The 15,000-nt window shown below is 38.5% G+C and overlaps 1 protein-coding gene across 1 annotated transcript in view; it reads right to left on the bottom strand.

The window, feature by feature from the left end:
- The window catches only part of klhl28 (kelch like family member 28), a 40,366-nt gene that overhangs the window by 3,128 nt on the left and 22,238 nt on the right, over nt 1–15,000 (bottom strand). Inside the window, exons 4-5 of the mRNA XM_079833852.1 lie at nt 9,199–9,642; nt 2,340–2,548 (exon numbers count right to left, since the gene is read on the bottom strand). Of these exons, the coding sequence (XP_079689978.1) occupies nt 2,340–2,548; nt 9,199–9,642 (653 nt within the window). The remainder of the gene's footprint in view (nt 1–2,339; nt 2,549–9,198; nt 9,643–15,000) is intronic.

The raw sequence follows: 15,000 nt of genomic DNA, 5'->3' as shown, positions 1-15,000 counted from the left end.
TGATTGGACGATTAGTCGATTGGATTAGACGGTTGTCGCTTTGATTAGACGGTTAGTCGATTAGATTAGACGATTAGTCAATTTGATTAGTCGATTAGATTAGACGATTAGATTAGTCGATTAGATTAGCTGGTTAGTCGATTCGATTAGCCGATTAGATTAGCCGATTAGATTAGACGATTAGTCGGTTGGGTTGGACGCTTAGCCGATTCGATTAGTCGATTAGATTAGACGATTAGTCGATTTGATTGGACGCTTAGCCGATTCGATTAGTCGATTAGATTAGACGATTAGTCGATTTGATTGGACGATTAGCCGCTTGGATTAGACGGTTTGTCGCTTTGATTAGCCGATTAGTCGATTAGATTAGCCGATAAGTCGATTTGATTGGACGATTAGTCGATTGGATTAGACGGTTGTCGCTTTGATTAGACGGTTAGTCGATTAGATTAGACGATTAGTCAATTTGATTAGTCGATTAGATTAGGCGATTAGTCGCTTCGATTAGTCGATTAGATTAGACGATTCGATTAGACGGTTGGCCGATTAGATTAGTTGCTTAGATTAGCCGATTCGATTAGACGGTTAGATTAGACGGTTAGTCGATTCGATTAGTCGATCAGATTAGACGATTATTAGATTAGACGATTAGTCGATTAGATTAGACGATTGTCAATTAGGTTAGATGACTAGTCGCTTGGATTAGACGATTAGTCGCTTAGATTGGACGATTAGTCGATTTGGTTAGCCGATTGGTCGATTGGATTAGACGATTCGTCGATTAGTTTAGGCGATAAGATTAGACGATTAGTCGATTAGATTAGACGGTTTTAGTCGATTAGATTAGATGATTAGTCTATTAGATTAGACGATTAGTCGATTAGATTAGACGGTTAGTCGATTAGATTAGATGATTAGTCGATTGTATTAGACGATTAGTCGATTCAATTAGTTGATTCGATTAGACAATTCATCGATTTGATTGGACGATTCGTCCATTTGATTGGACGATTAGTCGTTTCGTTTAGTCGCTTAGATTAGACGATTCGTCGATTTGATTAGACGATTAGTCGATTGGATTAGACGATTAGTCGATTGGATTAGAACATTAGTCGGTTGGATTAGACGAGTGATCGATTAGACCAGACGATTAGTCGATTCGATTAGCCGATTAAATTAGATGATTATTCAATTAGGTTAGACGATTAGTCGATCGGATTAGACGATTAGTCGGTTCGATTAGTCGATTCAATTAGCCACTTAGCCGATTAGATTAGGCGATTAGTCGTTTGATTAGACGATTAGCCGATTGGATTAGACGATTTGTCAATTCGGTTAGCCGATTCGATTAGCCGATTAGTCGATTTGATTAGACGGTTAGTCGCTTAGCTTAGACGATTAGTCGATTAGATTAGTCGATTAGATTCGGCGGTTTGGTTAGCCGATTGGTCGATTGGATTAGACGATTAAACGATTCGATTAGACGATTCGATTAGCCGATTAGTCGATTAGATTAGTCACTTAGATTAGACGATTTGTCAATTAGGTTAGATGATTAGTCGCTTGGATTAGACGATTAGTCGCTTCGATTAGACGATTAGTCGATTAGGTTAGCCGATTGGTCGATTGGATTAGACGGTTAGTCGATTAGCTTAGGCGATTATGTTTTATATATAAAAAATAATATTGTATTCTTAAAGCTACACTGTGTGACTTTTTTAGTTTATTCTTCAGTGAGTCGATTCAGCGGTTTGAATCGCCAAATTTCATTAGTTTGGCGGTTTGACACGCGATCCGAATCATGATTCGACTCACTGATTCATAACGCTTCAAAGCTTCATGAGGCCGTGTTTTGAAATCGTCATCACTATATAAGTCGTTATTTAGGGTTTTTTTGCGCACAAAAACTATTCTCGTCTTCATAAAGTTATTGTAGAGCCGCTGTAGTGAGATGGACTTTGTAACTTTAGTCTTTAGTGTCTTTTAAGGGTCTTGAGAGTGTAAAGTTGAGCCAATGGAGGCCTTTCAGAGCATCAGATTTACACTAAAATATCTTCATTTGTGTCTGAAGATGAACGGAGGTCTGACGGGTGTCCAACCACATGAGGCTCAGTCATTAATGACACAATTTACATTTTTGGGTGAACTAACCCTTTAAGTGTTTAAAAGTAAGTGTACTTTTTCTTTACTAGGATTTTTTAGTTGATTTTAAGAGTAAACGGCCACATTTCAAAGGAATTTTCTTAGAATTTTGTCACTAGGAGCTACTCTTAGCATTAAGATTCTTTATGAATACGGGCCCTGGTGTCCAGATCACATGACCCGGCGGTTCCTCTCACCTGTGCGTGGCTCGTTCATGGGCCGGCACGCGGTCCACTGGTTCTGATGCGGGTCGTAGCGCTCGATGCTGGACAGATGAGACACGCCATTGTGTCCCCCGACCACGAAGATGAAGCCCAGCATCACGCCCACCCCGAAGTTGATGCGCTTATCCGCCATGGGCGCCACCATATCCCATGAGTCTTTGCTCGGGTCGTATCTCTCCACACTGAAACACACAGAGAATGATGTTAGTGTGTTCCCATGAGTGCGTGTTCTTTCCACACGCGTGTTCAGAGACGATTCCAGCGAAACACGTCTCACGAGTGCGACGGCGCTCATGGAGACACAACGACAACAGCAGAACCTTCCCATGAGCCTCTAACCCAAACCGGACTTCCCACTCTCACTGCCTGAACAACTCTTCATCTATCAGAGTCCGTTACACACACTACATGCAACTAAACCTAACCTTAACCCTAGTTATAGAAGTACATGTTGTTAATTACTAACACTATGTGCTTAAATCTATAATTTCACTAAAATAAGGACACTTTTTAGTTTTTGGTAATTGCATTACTATAAACATAAATTTGAAATATATCTGCAAGCAGCCATTATCAGGGCCAAGCGCAAAGAAGAAGACAAGATGTGCCAAAATGGCGGACAGTGTCAGATCAACGGCATGTTAAACACATTTAAGATGATTTTAGGCAAAAAGGCTGAAAAATGCATTGTAGTCTATGGGAATTTCATGTTTTGTTCTATTATAGCATCACCAAGAGGCACAATCACACACTTTTTTGCATGTGTCCTCGGAGTGAGCCCATACATGTGTGTGTCAATTTTGGTGAAAATATCTCATTTAGTTTTGGAGTTATAGACATTTAAATGAAAAACAGGTAAAAAATGACTGACACCTGACTTTGATTGGATGTTACTCCCCTTACTATCAATATTTAGACATTTGGGCATTAGCGATAAGTAGGCTTGCTACGATAGTCGGTGTTGCCGGTGTTTCCGGTGTCCAGACTCCACACCGGTTACATCACTTGCCCACCGTGGCACCACCCACCGTCTTTTTCATTTGTTTTTATAGTAATAAAATAATTAGGTTCAGTTAGAGAACAGACAATACAAATAAAAACTGAACGTGTCTGCTTAATAAAGCAGGATCCGATCGTGAGTCTCGGCAGCGGCAGGATCATTCATCAGATTTAAGAGTGAGGAGCTGACTGAGATGATCGCGGAAGATTTGGTTTCAAAGCGAAACGTAAAAGCGCCTATTTAAGGGAGTTTGTCATTTGTTTTGTTGTTGTGTTTTTCATTAAAAATAATAGGCTAATGAACCCACAATTCAAGCAACCCGCAGCCGAATTGGCGCTAATTAAAAACCGAAAGTAAAATGTGCACGGCCGCACAGAGCGCGCATTGTTTACTTTCGCCTGGCTCCGCAGTGCGAGCCTCCGCGCTACGCTGCTGCGCGGATTTATTTTTGCCGCGCGCACCCTCGCGCTCGTGCGGGCGCGTCGAGTATAAACGAGGCTTTACGGACGAACTAACAGTGTGCATTCATTGCGTGCATCTCAATCATAGACTGATCAATGCTTGATCAGTGCCCTGACTACTGAACTAGGGAACTGATTGAGACGCGCCCATGGCCTCACAGAGCGCGCATTTACAGACGAGCTGTCATTCACGGTGTGTGCGCACTGGCGCGTTTTCAGTTCAGAGCGGTCATGTGCATGTTACTTTCGGTTAGATAGAATTAGTGATTTAAAAGCCTCCGCCGGTGATACCGGTATTACCGGTGTTGTCACACATCAATTAACCGGTGGGAAAATTTCCTCACCGTCACATCCCTAGCGATAAGCTATCGACCTATGTTACTGAACTTCTGACGCTGGTTTCGTCTCGATCGGACTAGCGGTTTCAAAGATATCAGCTAACGTTTTATAAGCGCTAAATTACAACGCTGCACAAACCATACGCCCAAACCTGGTAAGTCTGGTATCGTTGGACTCGGTGAGGATTCATGAGACAAAAAAAGTTACTCCCATGAAAATAAGTCAATCTCACCCAAAGCCAAAGTTATAAGCGTTTGAAAAAAAGGTGGCGCAGTTTTGAAACTTCTCTGGCTCTTTCAGGGCATCGAGCTGATGACCCATACCGAGTTTCATAACAATCTGTTCATGAGTTCATAAAATACAGCATTTCAGCACACAATTCAAAATGGCCGATAGACACAATGGCGATATAGTAAAATTGGATATCGACTCTGCATGTTGTCCTGAATCTAACGAGACCAACGGTTCAGAAGTTATAAGCAAAAATAGCAATTTTTCGTATCTCCGGACCAGTAGGTGGCGCTGCGCCGAAACGCTGCATGTTGCCTCAGATCATGCTTGTGATGACATGTACCAAGTTTGGTTTGAATACGATAAAGCGTTGCGGAGATACAGCCTTAAGTGTATTTTCGCCACCGCTACGTAAAATTTGTTCGCGCTTTTATCGAAAACAATTAGACAAATCAACTTGAATTCCACAACTTTTTGTCGGCACCGCCTGAAGATTATCTGGTTAATTTTTTGTGAAAATTGGAGCAACGGCCTAGGAGGAGTTTGAAAAAGTTGGTTTTTCGGTTAATTAAAAATGGAGGGAAATATTCATGACGGAAAAAATTATTTTGTCTCTTATTATTATTTTGTTCAAAAGTTATTAACATAAACATGAGTGCAACTTTGGACAGGTGGTGGCGCTAGAGGGATTGAGTTAGAGACTCCAAATTTGCTATAGTGACAGTTGGGACTATCCTCTATCCGTGTGCCAAATTTCATAACTTTCCCGCGAGCGGTTCTATGGGCTGCCACAGACTCCAATGGCGGAAGAAGAAGAAGAATAATAACGCTAACGATTTCCTTTGCACCTTCGGTGCTTGGCCCCTAATTTACTGAAATTACACTGGCGTAATTAGGGTCCAAGCACCCGTAGAACCGCTTGCAGTAAAGTAATGACATTCGGCACACTGATAGAGGACCATCTGAAGTGTCACCACAGCAAATTTGGAGTCTCTAACTCAATCCCTCTAGCGCCACCACCTGTCCAAAGTTGCACTTACGTTTGTGCTAATATCTTTTGAAAAGCCTCTGATTCCGTGGCTCAAGTGCCAATTTTCCCGCCAAAATTTTTTTTTTTCCGAACTCCTCCTCATAAATGGTTTATCCGAATTGCATGAATATTGAATCGGATAATCATCAGACAACGGCAATAACAAGTCGATTCATCAAAGTGTTACGAATCACGCGCAAACGAATGTTACGGAGCACTTGTGGAAATAGCTCCGCAGCGCTTTAGCGTATTCGGACTAAACTTGGTACATGACATCACACACATGACCCGAGGCTACATGCTGTGTTTCAGTGCAGCGCCACCTACTGGTCCGGAGATACGAAAATTGGTTATTTTTGCTTATAACTTCTGAACGGTTTGCCCAAAAAACTTAATAGTGTTCTCGTTGGATTTGCTGATACTAATATATCCAATTTTGAGACATTTTGAATTTTGTAGTAAAATGATATATTCTATGAACACATTAGAGTATAGTTACAAAACTCTGTGTGAATAAATCGCTCTATTTGCGTGTAGTTGGACGCTTGAACATTTTGAGTTTACTCGCTTCATTCGCGCGTGACACAACAGATGTGAGTTGGTGTCATGGGAGGAGCTTCTGCCAGCGGCTCGTCTCGTTGTGAAATGGCTGACATGATTGTTTTAAAATACGGTGAATAAGCTCAATTTGCCGGCTTTAGCTAGCTTGTAGTCTCAATAGGGCAAATCCGCCAAAGTTCAGATTTTTCAACTCCTGCGAATCGCGCCACGTAATGTCTATTTTCGTCTTTGCATTGACTTAACATGTAAATCACTCGCGAGAAACGCTTCATTCGCGTCTGGTGTGAACGCAGCATGAGACGTTTCGAGACAGCGCCACCTAGTGGTAAAATCAAATATTGTCATGCTTATAACTTTGGGTGCGGTTGACTTATTTTCACGGAAGTCACACAGTTAGTCTCCTGAATCATTGCCAAGTCCAACGATACCAAACATGCTAGGTTTCGCCATTCGGTTTGTGCAACGTTGTGATTTAGCGCTGAACCTCATAACTGCCCCCCCCCCCCCCCCCTTTTTGAGAATACACATGAAAATGCACTATCCAAACTTAAAGGGCTGTAATTCAAGAATGCTTTGGAATATAGACCAAAGTTTGGTCTTGGTTTAAAGAAGACACTCTGCAGAAGCAATTCAAAATATGAAAGTATGAAATAGTTATGGAAGTTTAAATCTACTGTAAATGAAAAATACTGTACTAAATATTTTTTATTTCATATAAAATATATATTTTGCAAAAAATGTTTTACTTTAAAATCTAAGCCATATGTCTAACCAAGTTGTGTTCCAAATTTGAAGTTGATATCACACAAATTGAAGTCCCCATGAGATTTTGTTTAGGCGCTGTACCACAAATAGCCACCGGGTGTCATTCAGATTCCATTGATTGTGTTTTTTATGCATTTTCCTGTAAATTTCTGTCCAAATGTCACTTCCATCACAAAACGGTCACCAAATATGGACCCTTGAGACTCAGACCTTTCCGACGATATGTGTTTTGTCAAGATTGGAAAATATTTTAATTATAAAGTAATATGAAACATGACGCCGCCCACTAGGGGGAGGAGCCCGCTAGAATAATTTAGAGTACCGTTTCCATGGTAACACAATGTCCGATTTCAAAATGGTTTTCACAGGATGCATTTTAAGTTTGTAAGCTTTCGAATGATCCCTAATTTATGATAATTACTAAAATATATGATACGAAAAAAGGCGATCAAAAACAGAGCCGTTAGTCCGATCGAGACGAAACCCCCGGAATCATTAATGCAAAAAAGAAAGACTTTTCCCAGAATGCAGTGCTGCAGGGCTCCAGACTAACTTTTTTCACTAGGACTTTTTTTTTACTCTTACCGATACTGCTTATCGATCCGGTACTTTAACAGTATTCTTACCGGTTCTTTTTATTATACTTTATATTTTTTTTATTAAAAAAAAAAACATAATTAAGAACATAATTAACATGGCTTTATAATCTGAAAAGTAAAATATCTATAGCAAAAGTGTGTAAATGGACCAGTGTGCAGGCATTCGGAAGGTCTGCTAACATTAATATTACAGTAAAGAACAAACCTACAAAGAAATCTAATAAAGTAATGAAATGTAAAATAACACTGCATAGTTTTCACTGTATAAATTGATAGATTAATGCTTATAAACGCTAAAGTTATTAATTCAAGAGATGTGAATATTTTCTATTTGCCTTTTGTTCGATTCGAATGAATGTCTCAATCGTCAGCAGGTTTATTAGACGCTGCCCCTTTAAGACCGATCGAATGTAGAACTAATAATATCATATTCTCCTATTTCTCCAAACTATTTACGCCCATTTAAGATATAAACTGTTAAAATAACTACTCTCCAATCCGGTCATTTTGACACCGGCTAATTGTTGTTTATTTGATGGTTTAGACGCGCACACGAAGCCTAAAATATTAAGTGCAAGTCGGCCCATTTCGCAGCACGTACGCTAGGGCTGTAGCGATACACTAATCTCACGATACGATACTCGATATTCAGCCAACGATACGATTCGATATAATTCGATACACTTACATCATTTTCTGAAAGATTTAAAGGGGACAGAGTGATTTTGGTGACATCTTGTGAGTGTTTCATTTACTTGGGTTGAATTATAATTTTCCTCCATCCCAATACTGAACAACACGACACACATTCACATCACAGGTTAGTGGTGGAGTTATACTCACAGAACACTAGAGTTATTCACAATCACCAAAGTTCATTATTTGCATGCGTTTTAAAGCCTTGCCGGTTCATTCGCGTGCGCGGTTTAACATGCGCTTTTCAGAGCGCGCACTAAACGCCTGTCAAACACGTGAATACTGGACTCAGTAGTCGTTCTACTGCGCTAATACTGTCAAATACACACAAGGTTAACATAAACACAGTCGGTTATGTCTAAAGTGAAAGTAAAATCATGTGTGTGTGTATATTAGATGCGTGCAGGTCTTTAATTGACAGCGGCGCAGCCTATAGTGAACACGCCGTCCTTAAAGGGACAGTTCACCTCTAAAATGATGTCATTATTTACTCACTCTAATGTTGCTCCAAACCTGTATTCATTTCTGGATGACAGAATTTTCATTTTTGAGTGAAATATCCCTTTAATGTTAATACAACAACAAAAGACAGAGAGAAAAGCACTCTCTGTTCTTGACTGAAGAACTTTAATACAGCAGCTTTAATCAGAATCAGTGTATATTTTATAGTGAAGTCTGTGAAGTGTTTTATTTTTACATTCATTCATTCAATCTCATACTTTAATGCTGCTGTACAGCTCTGAGCTGCCAGTGTAAATCTATATATATATTTATTTTATATTATTCAATACACTAGGAATGTGTACAAGGGTTTTTTTTTTGAAGTAAAGTTTAAAGTTTAAGTAAGGTTTTTCAATTATTTTAAGTAAAATAAAGAAAGAGTATTGCAATAAAAAAATAGTCTTTTTTCTCCTTAACCTCTTGCTGCTCCTGTCGCCTAAGAATAGAATAGCAAAAAAACCGAACCGAAAACCGTGGTTAAAACCGTGTATTGAACCGTGGACTAACTGTATTGTTGCATCCCTAATAGTTACTAAAATATATGAAACGAAAAAAAGGCGATCAAAAACAGAGCCGTTAGTCCGATCGAGACGAAACCGGCAAAATTAATGCAAAAAAGAAGGACTTTTCCCAGAATGCAGTGCAGTACCTGTTCATGTGCGCAGGGCCGTAGCCGCCGATGGCGTACACCATCCCGTCCAGCACGGCCGTGGCGAAGCAGCTGCGGGATTTGGTCATGGGCGCCACGGGCTGCCACTCCTTCACCTTGGGCACGTATTTCTCCACGGACTGCAGGTAGTACTGCCCGTCGTAGCCGCCCAGCGCGTACAGCTCGCCCGCTAGCACCACCACGCCCAGCGTGCTCCTGCACTCCGCCATGTGCTCCACCGACGCCCAGGTGTTGCTGTCGGGGTCCCAGCGCTCCACCGTGCTCTCGTGCCGCCGGTAGCTGATGCCCTGCCTCATGTGTGTGGCGATGCCGCCCACCACATACACCTTCTGCTCCAGCACCGCCACGCCAAACTCATAGCGCGGCACGGTGAGCGGAGCCAGGCCGATCCAGGAGTCCGTCTGCGGGAAGTACATCTCCATACTGACACACACACACACACACACACACACACATCATGAGCACACAGAGTCAGCTTAGCTCAATCCACTTCAAACATGTTTACAACGGATCTGAGTAATGACTATTGTCCTCTCAGAGTTTCATAAGTGATGAACTTTACACAGTTCCTGAACTAAATCAACACTGAACTGAATCAACACTTGAACTGTATTAACACTGAATTGAATCAACACTGAACTGAATCAACACTTGAACTGAATCAACACTTGAACTGTATTAACTCTTGAACTGAATCAACACTTGAACAGAATCAACACATGAACTGAATCAACACTTGAACTGTAACACTTGAACTGAATCAACACTTGAACTGAATCAACACTGAACTGAATCAACACATGAACTGTATCAACACTGAACTAAATCAACACTGAACTGAATCAACACTTGAACTGAATCAACACTTGAACTGTATTAACACTTGAACTGAATCAACACATGAACTGAATCAACACTTGAACTGAATCAACACTTGAACTGAATCAACACTTGAACTGAATCAACACTTGAACTGAATCAACACATGAACTGAATCAACACTTGAACTGAATCAACACTTGAACTGAATCAACACTTGAACTGAATCAACACTTGAACTGAATCAAAACTGAATCAACACTTGAACTGAATCAACACTTGAACTGAATCAACACTTGAACTGTAACACTTGAACTGAATCAACACATGAACCGAATCAACAATGAACTGTATTAACACTTGAACTGAATCAACACTTGAACTGAATCAACACTTGAACTGAATCAACACTTGAACTGAATCAACACTTGAACTGAATCAACACTGAACTGAATCATGAATCAACACTTGAACTGAATCAACACATGAACCGAATCAACAATGAACTGTATTAACACTTGAACTGAATCAACACTTGAACTGAATCAACACATGAACTGTATCAACACTTGAACTGTAACACTTGAACTGAATCAACACTTGAACTGAATCAACACTGAACTGAATCAACACATGAACTGTATCAACACTGAACTAAATCAACACTGAACTGAATCAACACTTGAACTGAATCAACACTTGAACTGTATTAACACTTGAACTGAATCAACACATGAACTGAATCAACACTTGAACTGAATCAACACATGAACTGAATCAACACTTGAACTGAATCAACACTTGAACTGAATCAACACTTGAACTGAATCAACACATGAACTGAATCAACACTTGAACTGAATCAACACTTGAACTGAATCAACACTTGAACTGAATCAACACTTGAACTGAATCAAAACTGAATCAACACTTGAACTGAATCAACACTTGAACTGAATCAACACTTGAACTGTAACACTTGAACTGAATCAACACATGAACCGAATCAACAATGAACTGTATTAACACTTGAACTGAATCAACACTTGAACTGAATCAACACTTGAACTGAATCAACACTTGAACTGAATCAACACTTGAACTGAATCAACACTGAACTGAATCATGAATCAACACTTGAACTGAATCAACACATGAACCGAATCAACAATGAACTGTATTAACACTTGAACTGAATCAACACTTGAACTGAATCAACACTTGAACTGCATCAACACTTGAACTGAATCAACACATGAACTGAATCAACACTGAACTGAATCAACACTTGAACTGAATCAACACTTGAACTGAATCAACACCGAACTGAATCAACACTGAACTGAATCAACACTTGAACTGAATCAACACTTGAACTGAATCAACACTTGAACTGAATCAACACTTGAACTGAATCAACACTTGAACTGTATCAACACTTGAACTGAATCAACACTGAACTGAATCAACACTGAACTGAATCAACAATTGAACTGAATCAACACTTGAACTGTATCAACACTTGAACTGAATCAACACTTGAACTGAATCAACACATGAACTGAATCAACACATGAACTGAATCAACACTTGAACTGTATTAACACTTGAACTGAATCAACACTGAACTGAATCAACACATGAACTGAATCAACACATGAACTGAATCAACACTTGAACTGTATTAACACTTGAACTGAATCAACACTGAACTGAATCAACACTTGAACTGTATCAACACTTGAACTGTATTAACACTTGAACTGAATCAACACTGAACTGAATCAACACTTGAACTGTATTAACACTTGAACTGAATCAACACTGAACTGAATCAACACTGAACTGAATCAACACTTGAACTGAATCAACACTTGAACTGAATCAACACTTGAACTGAATCAACACTTGAACTGAATCAACACTTGAACTGAATCAACACTGAACTGTATCAACACTTGAACTGAATCAACACTGAACTGAATCAACACATGAACTGAATCAACACATGAACCGAATCAACACATAAACTGAATCAACACTTGAACTGTATCAACACTTGAACTGTATCAACACTTGAACTGAATCAACACTTGAACTGTATTAACACTTGAACTGAATCAACACTGAACTGAATCAACACTTGAACTGTATTAACACTTGAACTGAATCAACACTGAACTGAATCAACACTGAACTGAATCAACACTTGAACTGAATCAACACTTGAACTGAATCAACACTTGAACTGAATCAACACTTGAACTGAATCAACACTGAACTGAATCAACACTTGAACTGTATTAACACTTGAACTGAATCAACACTGAACTGAATCAACACTGAACTGAATCAACACTTGAACTGAATCAACACTTGAACTGAATCAACACTTGAACTGAATCAACACTTGAACTGAATCAACACTTGAACTGAATCAACACTGAACTGTATCAACACTTGAACTGAATCAACACTGAACTGAATCAACACATGAACTGAATCAACACATGAACCGAATCAACACATAAACTGAATCAACACTTGAACTGTATCAACACTTGAACTGTATCAACACTTGAACTGAATCAACACTTGAACTGTATTAACACTTGAACTGAATCAACACTGAACTCGGTTCTGAATTCGGTTCAATGTTGATTCAATTTGGTTCAATGTTGATTTAACCCCTTAAGCTGTATGAGGACGTGCCCGGGTTGAAGCGCTATTTTTAGCACGAGTGTAATGTTTGTTCGGTTCAATGTTGATTTAATTCGGTTCAATGTTGATTTAATTTGGTTCGGTTCGGATTTAATTCGGTTCAATGTTGATTTAATTTGGTTCAATGTTGATTTAATTTGGTTCAATGTTGATTTAATTCAGTTCAATGTTGATTCAATTCGGTTCAATATTGACATTATTCGGTTCAATGTTGATTCAATTCGGTTCAATGTTAATGTAATTCAGTTAATTGTTGATTTAATTCGGTACAATGTTGATGTAATTCGGTTCAATGTTGATTTAATTCAGTTAATTGTTGATTGAATTCGGTTCAATATTGATTCAATTCGGTTCAATGTTGATTTAATTCAGTTTAATGTTGATTTAATTCAGTTCAATGTTGATTCAATTCGGTTCAATGTTGATGTAATTCGGTTCAATGTTGATTTAATTCAGTTCAATGTTGATTTAATTCAGTTTAATGTTGATTTAATTCAGTTCAATGTTGATTGAATTCGGTTCAATATTGATTCAATTCGGTTCAATGTTGATTTAATTCAGTTTAATGTTGATTTAATTCAGTTCAATGTTGATTGAATTCGGTTCAATATTGATTCAATTCGGTTCAATGTTGATTTAATTCAGTTTAATGTTGATTCAATTCGGTTCAATGTTGATTTAATTCAGTTTAATGTTGATTCAATTCGGTTCAATATTGACTTAATTCGGTTCAATGTTGATTCAATTCGGTTCAATGTTGATTCAATACAGATCAATGTTGATTCAATTCGGTTCAATTCAGTTCAATGTTGATTCAATTCGGTTTAATGATGATTCATTCGGTTCAATGTTCATTTAATTCGGTTCAATGTTGATTCAATTTGAGCTGATTTCCCCGGAAGTGATAATTTAAACACAGGATGGAAACGCTGCATTATTCCAGTTTAAAGTTAAAGCCAGTGAGGCCCCAGTATCGGCCTAAACCGATTCAATCGGTTTAATGTTGATTTAATCAGTTCAATGTTGATTAAATTCGGTTCAAATGTTGATTCAATTCGGTTCAATGTTGATTCAATTCGGTTCAATGTTGATTCAATTTGGTTCAATGTTGATTAAATTCGGTTCAATATTGATTTAATTCAGTTCAATGTTGATTCAATTCGGTTCAATGTTGATTCAATTCGGTTCAATGTTGATTCAATTTGAGCTGATTTCCCCGGAAGTGATAATTTAAACACGGGATGGAAACGCTGCATTATTCCAGTTTAAAGTTAAAGCCAGTGAGGCCCCAGTATCGGCCTAAACCGATTCAATCGGTTTAATGTTGATTTAATCAGTTCAATGTTGATTAAATTCGGTTCAAATGTTGATTAAATTCGGTTCAATGTTGATTCAATTCGGTTCAATGTTGATTCAATTTGGTTCAATGTTGATTAAATTCGGTTCAATATTGATTTAACTCAGTTCAATGTTGATTCAATTCGGTTCAATGTTGATTAGGGCTGAAACGATTCATCGAGTTACTCGATTACAAAAATTCCTCGAGGCAAAAATTCTGGCCCCAGCAGACCCAGTATTGAACTCCAGTCCCAGTGAAGCGGGTCAGTGGGGCCCCTCACCTCTCCAATTAATTCAGTTAATTGTTGATTAAATTCGGTTCAATGCGGATTAAATTCGGTTCAATGTTGATTTAATTCGGTTCAATGTTGATTTATTTCGGTTCAATGTTGATTTAATTCAGTTCAATATTGACATTATTTGGTTCAATGTTGATTAAATCGGTTCAATGTTGATTCAATCGGTTCAATGATGATTCAATTTGAGCTGATTTCCCCGGAAGTGATACGTTAAATTCGTTTCAATGTTGATTTAATTCGGTTCAATGTTGATTTAATTCGGTTCAATGTTGATTTAATTTGGTTTTTTTGTTGATTAAATTCGGTTCAATGTTGATTAAATTCGGTTCAATGTTGATTTAATCGGTTCAATATTGATTCAATTTGGTTCAATATTGACATTATTCGGTTCAATATTGATTCAATTTGGTTTAATGTTGATTCAATCGGTTTAATGTTGATTCAATGTTGATTTAATTTGAGCTGATTTCCCCGGAAGTGATAATTTAAACACGGGATGGAAACGCTGCATTATTCCAGTTTAAAGTTAAATTCACAACTGTGGCTGTAAACCAGTGAGGCCCCAGTATTCGGTTCAATGTTGATTCAATTCGGTTCAATGTTG

Source organism: Gobio gobio (genome assembly GCF_949357685.1).
Source record: "Gobio gobio genome assembly, chromosome: 13".
Lineage (NCBI taxonomy): Eukaryota > Metazoa > Chordata > Actinopteri > Cypriniformes > Gobionidae > Gobio > Gobio gobio.
Note: the sequence above shows the minus strand (reverse complement) of the source record. Positions and strands in the feature narration are given on the sequence as shown.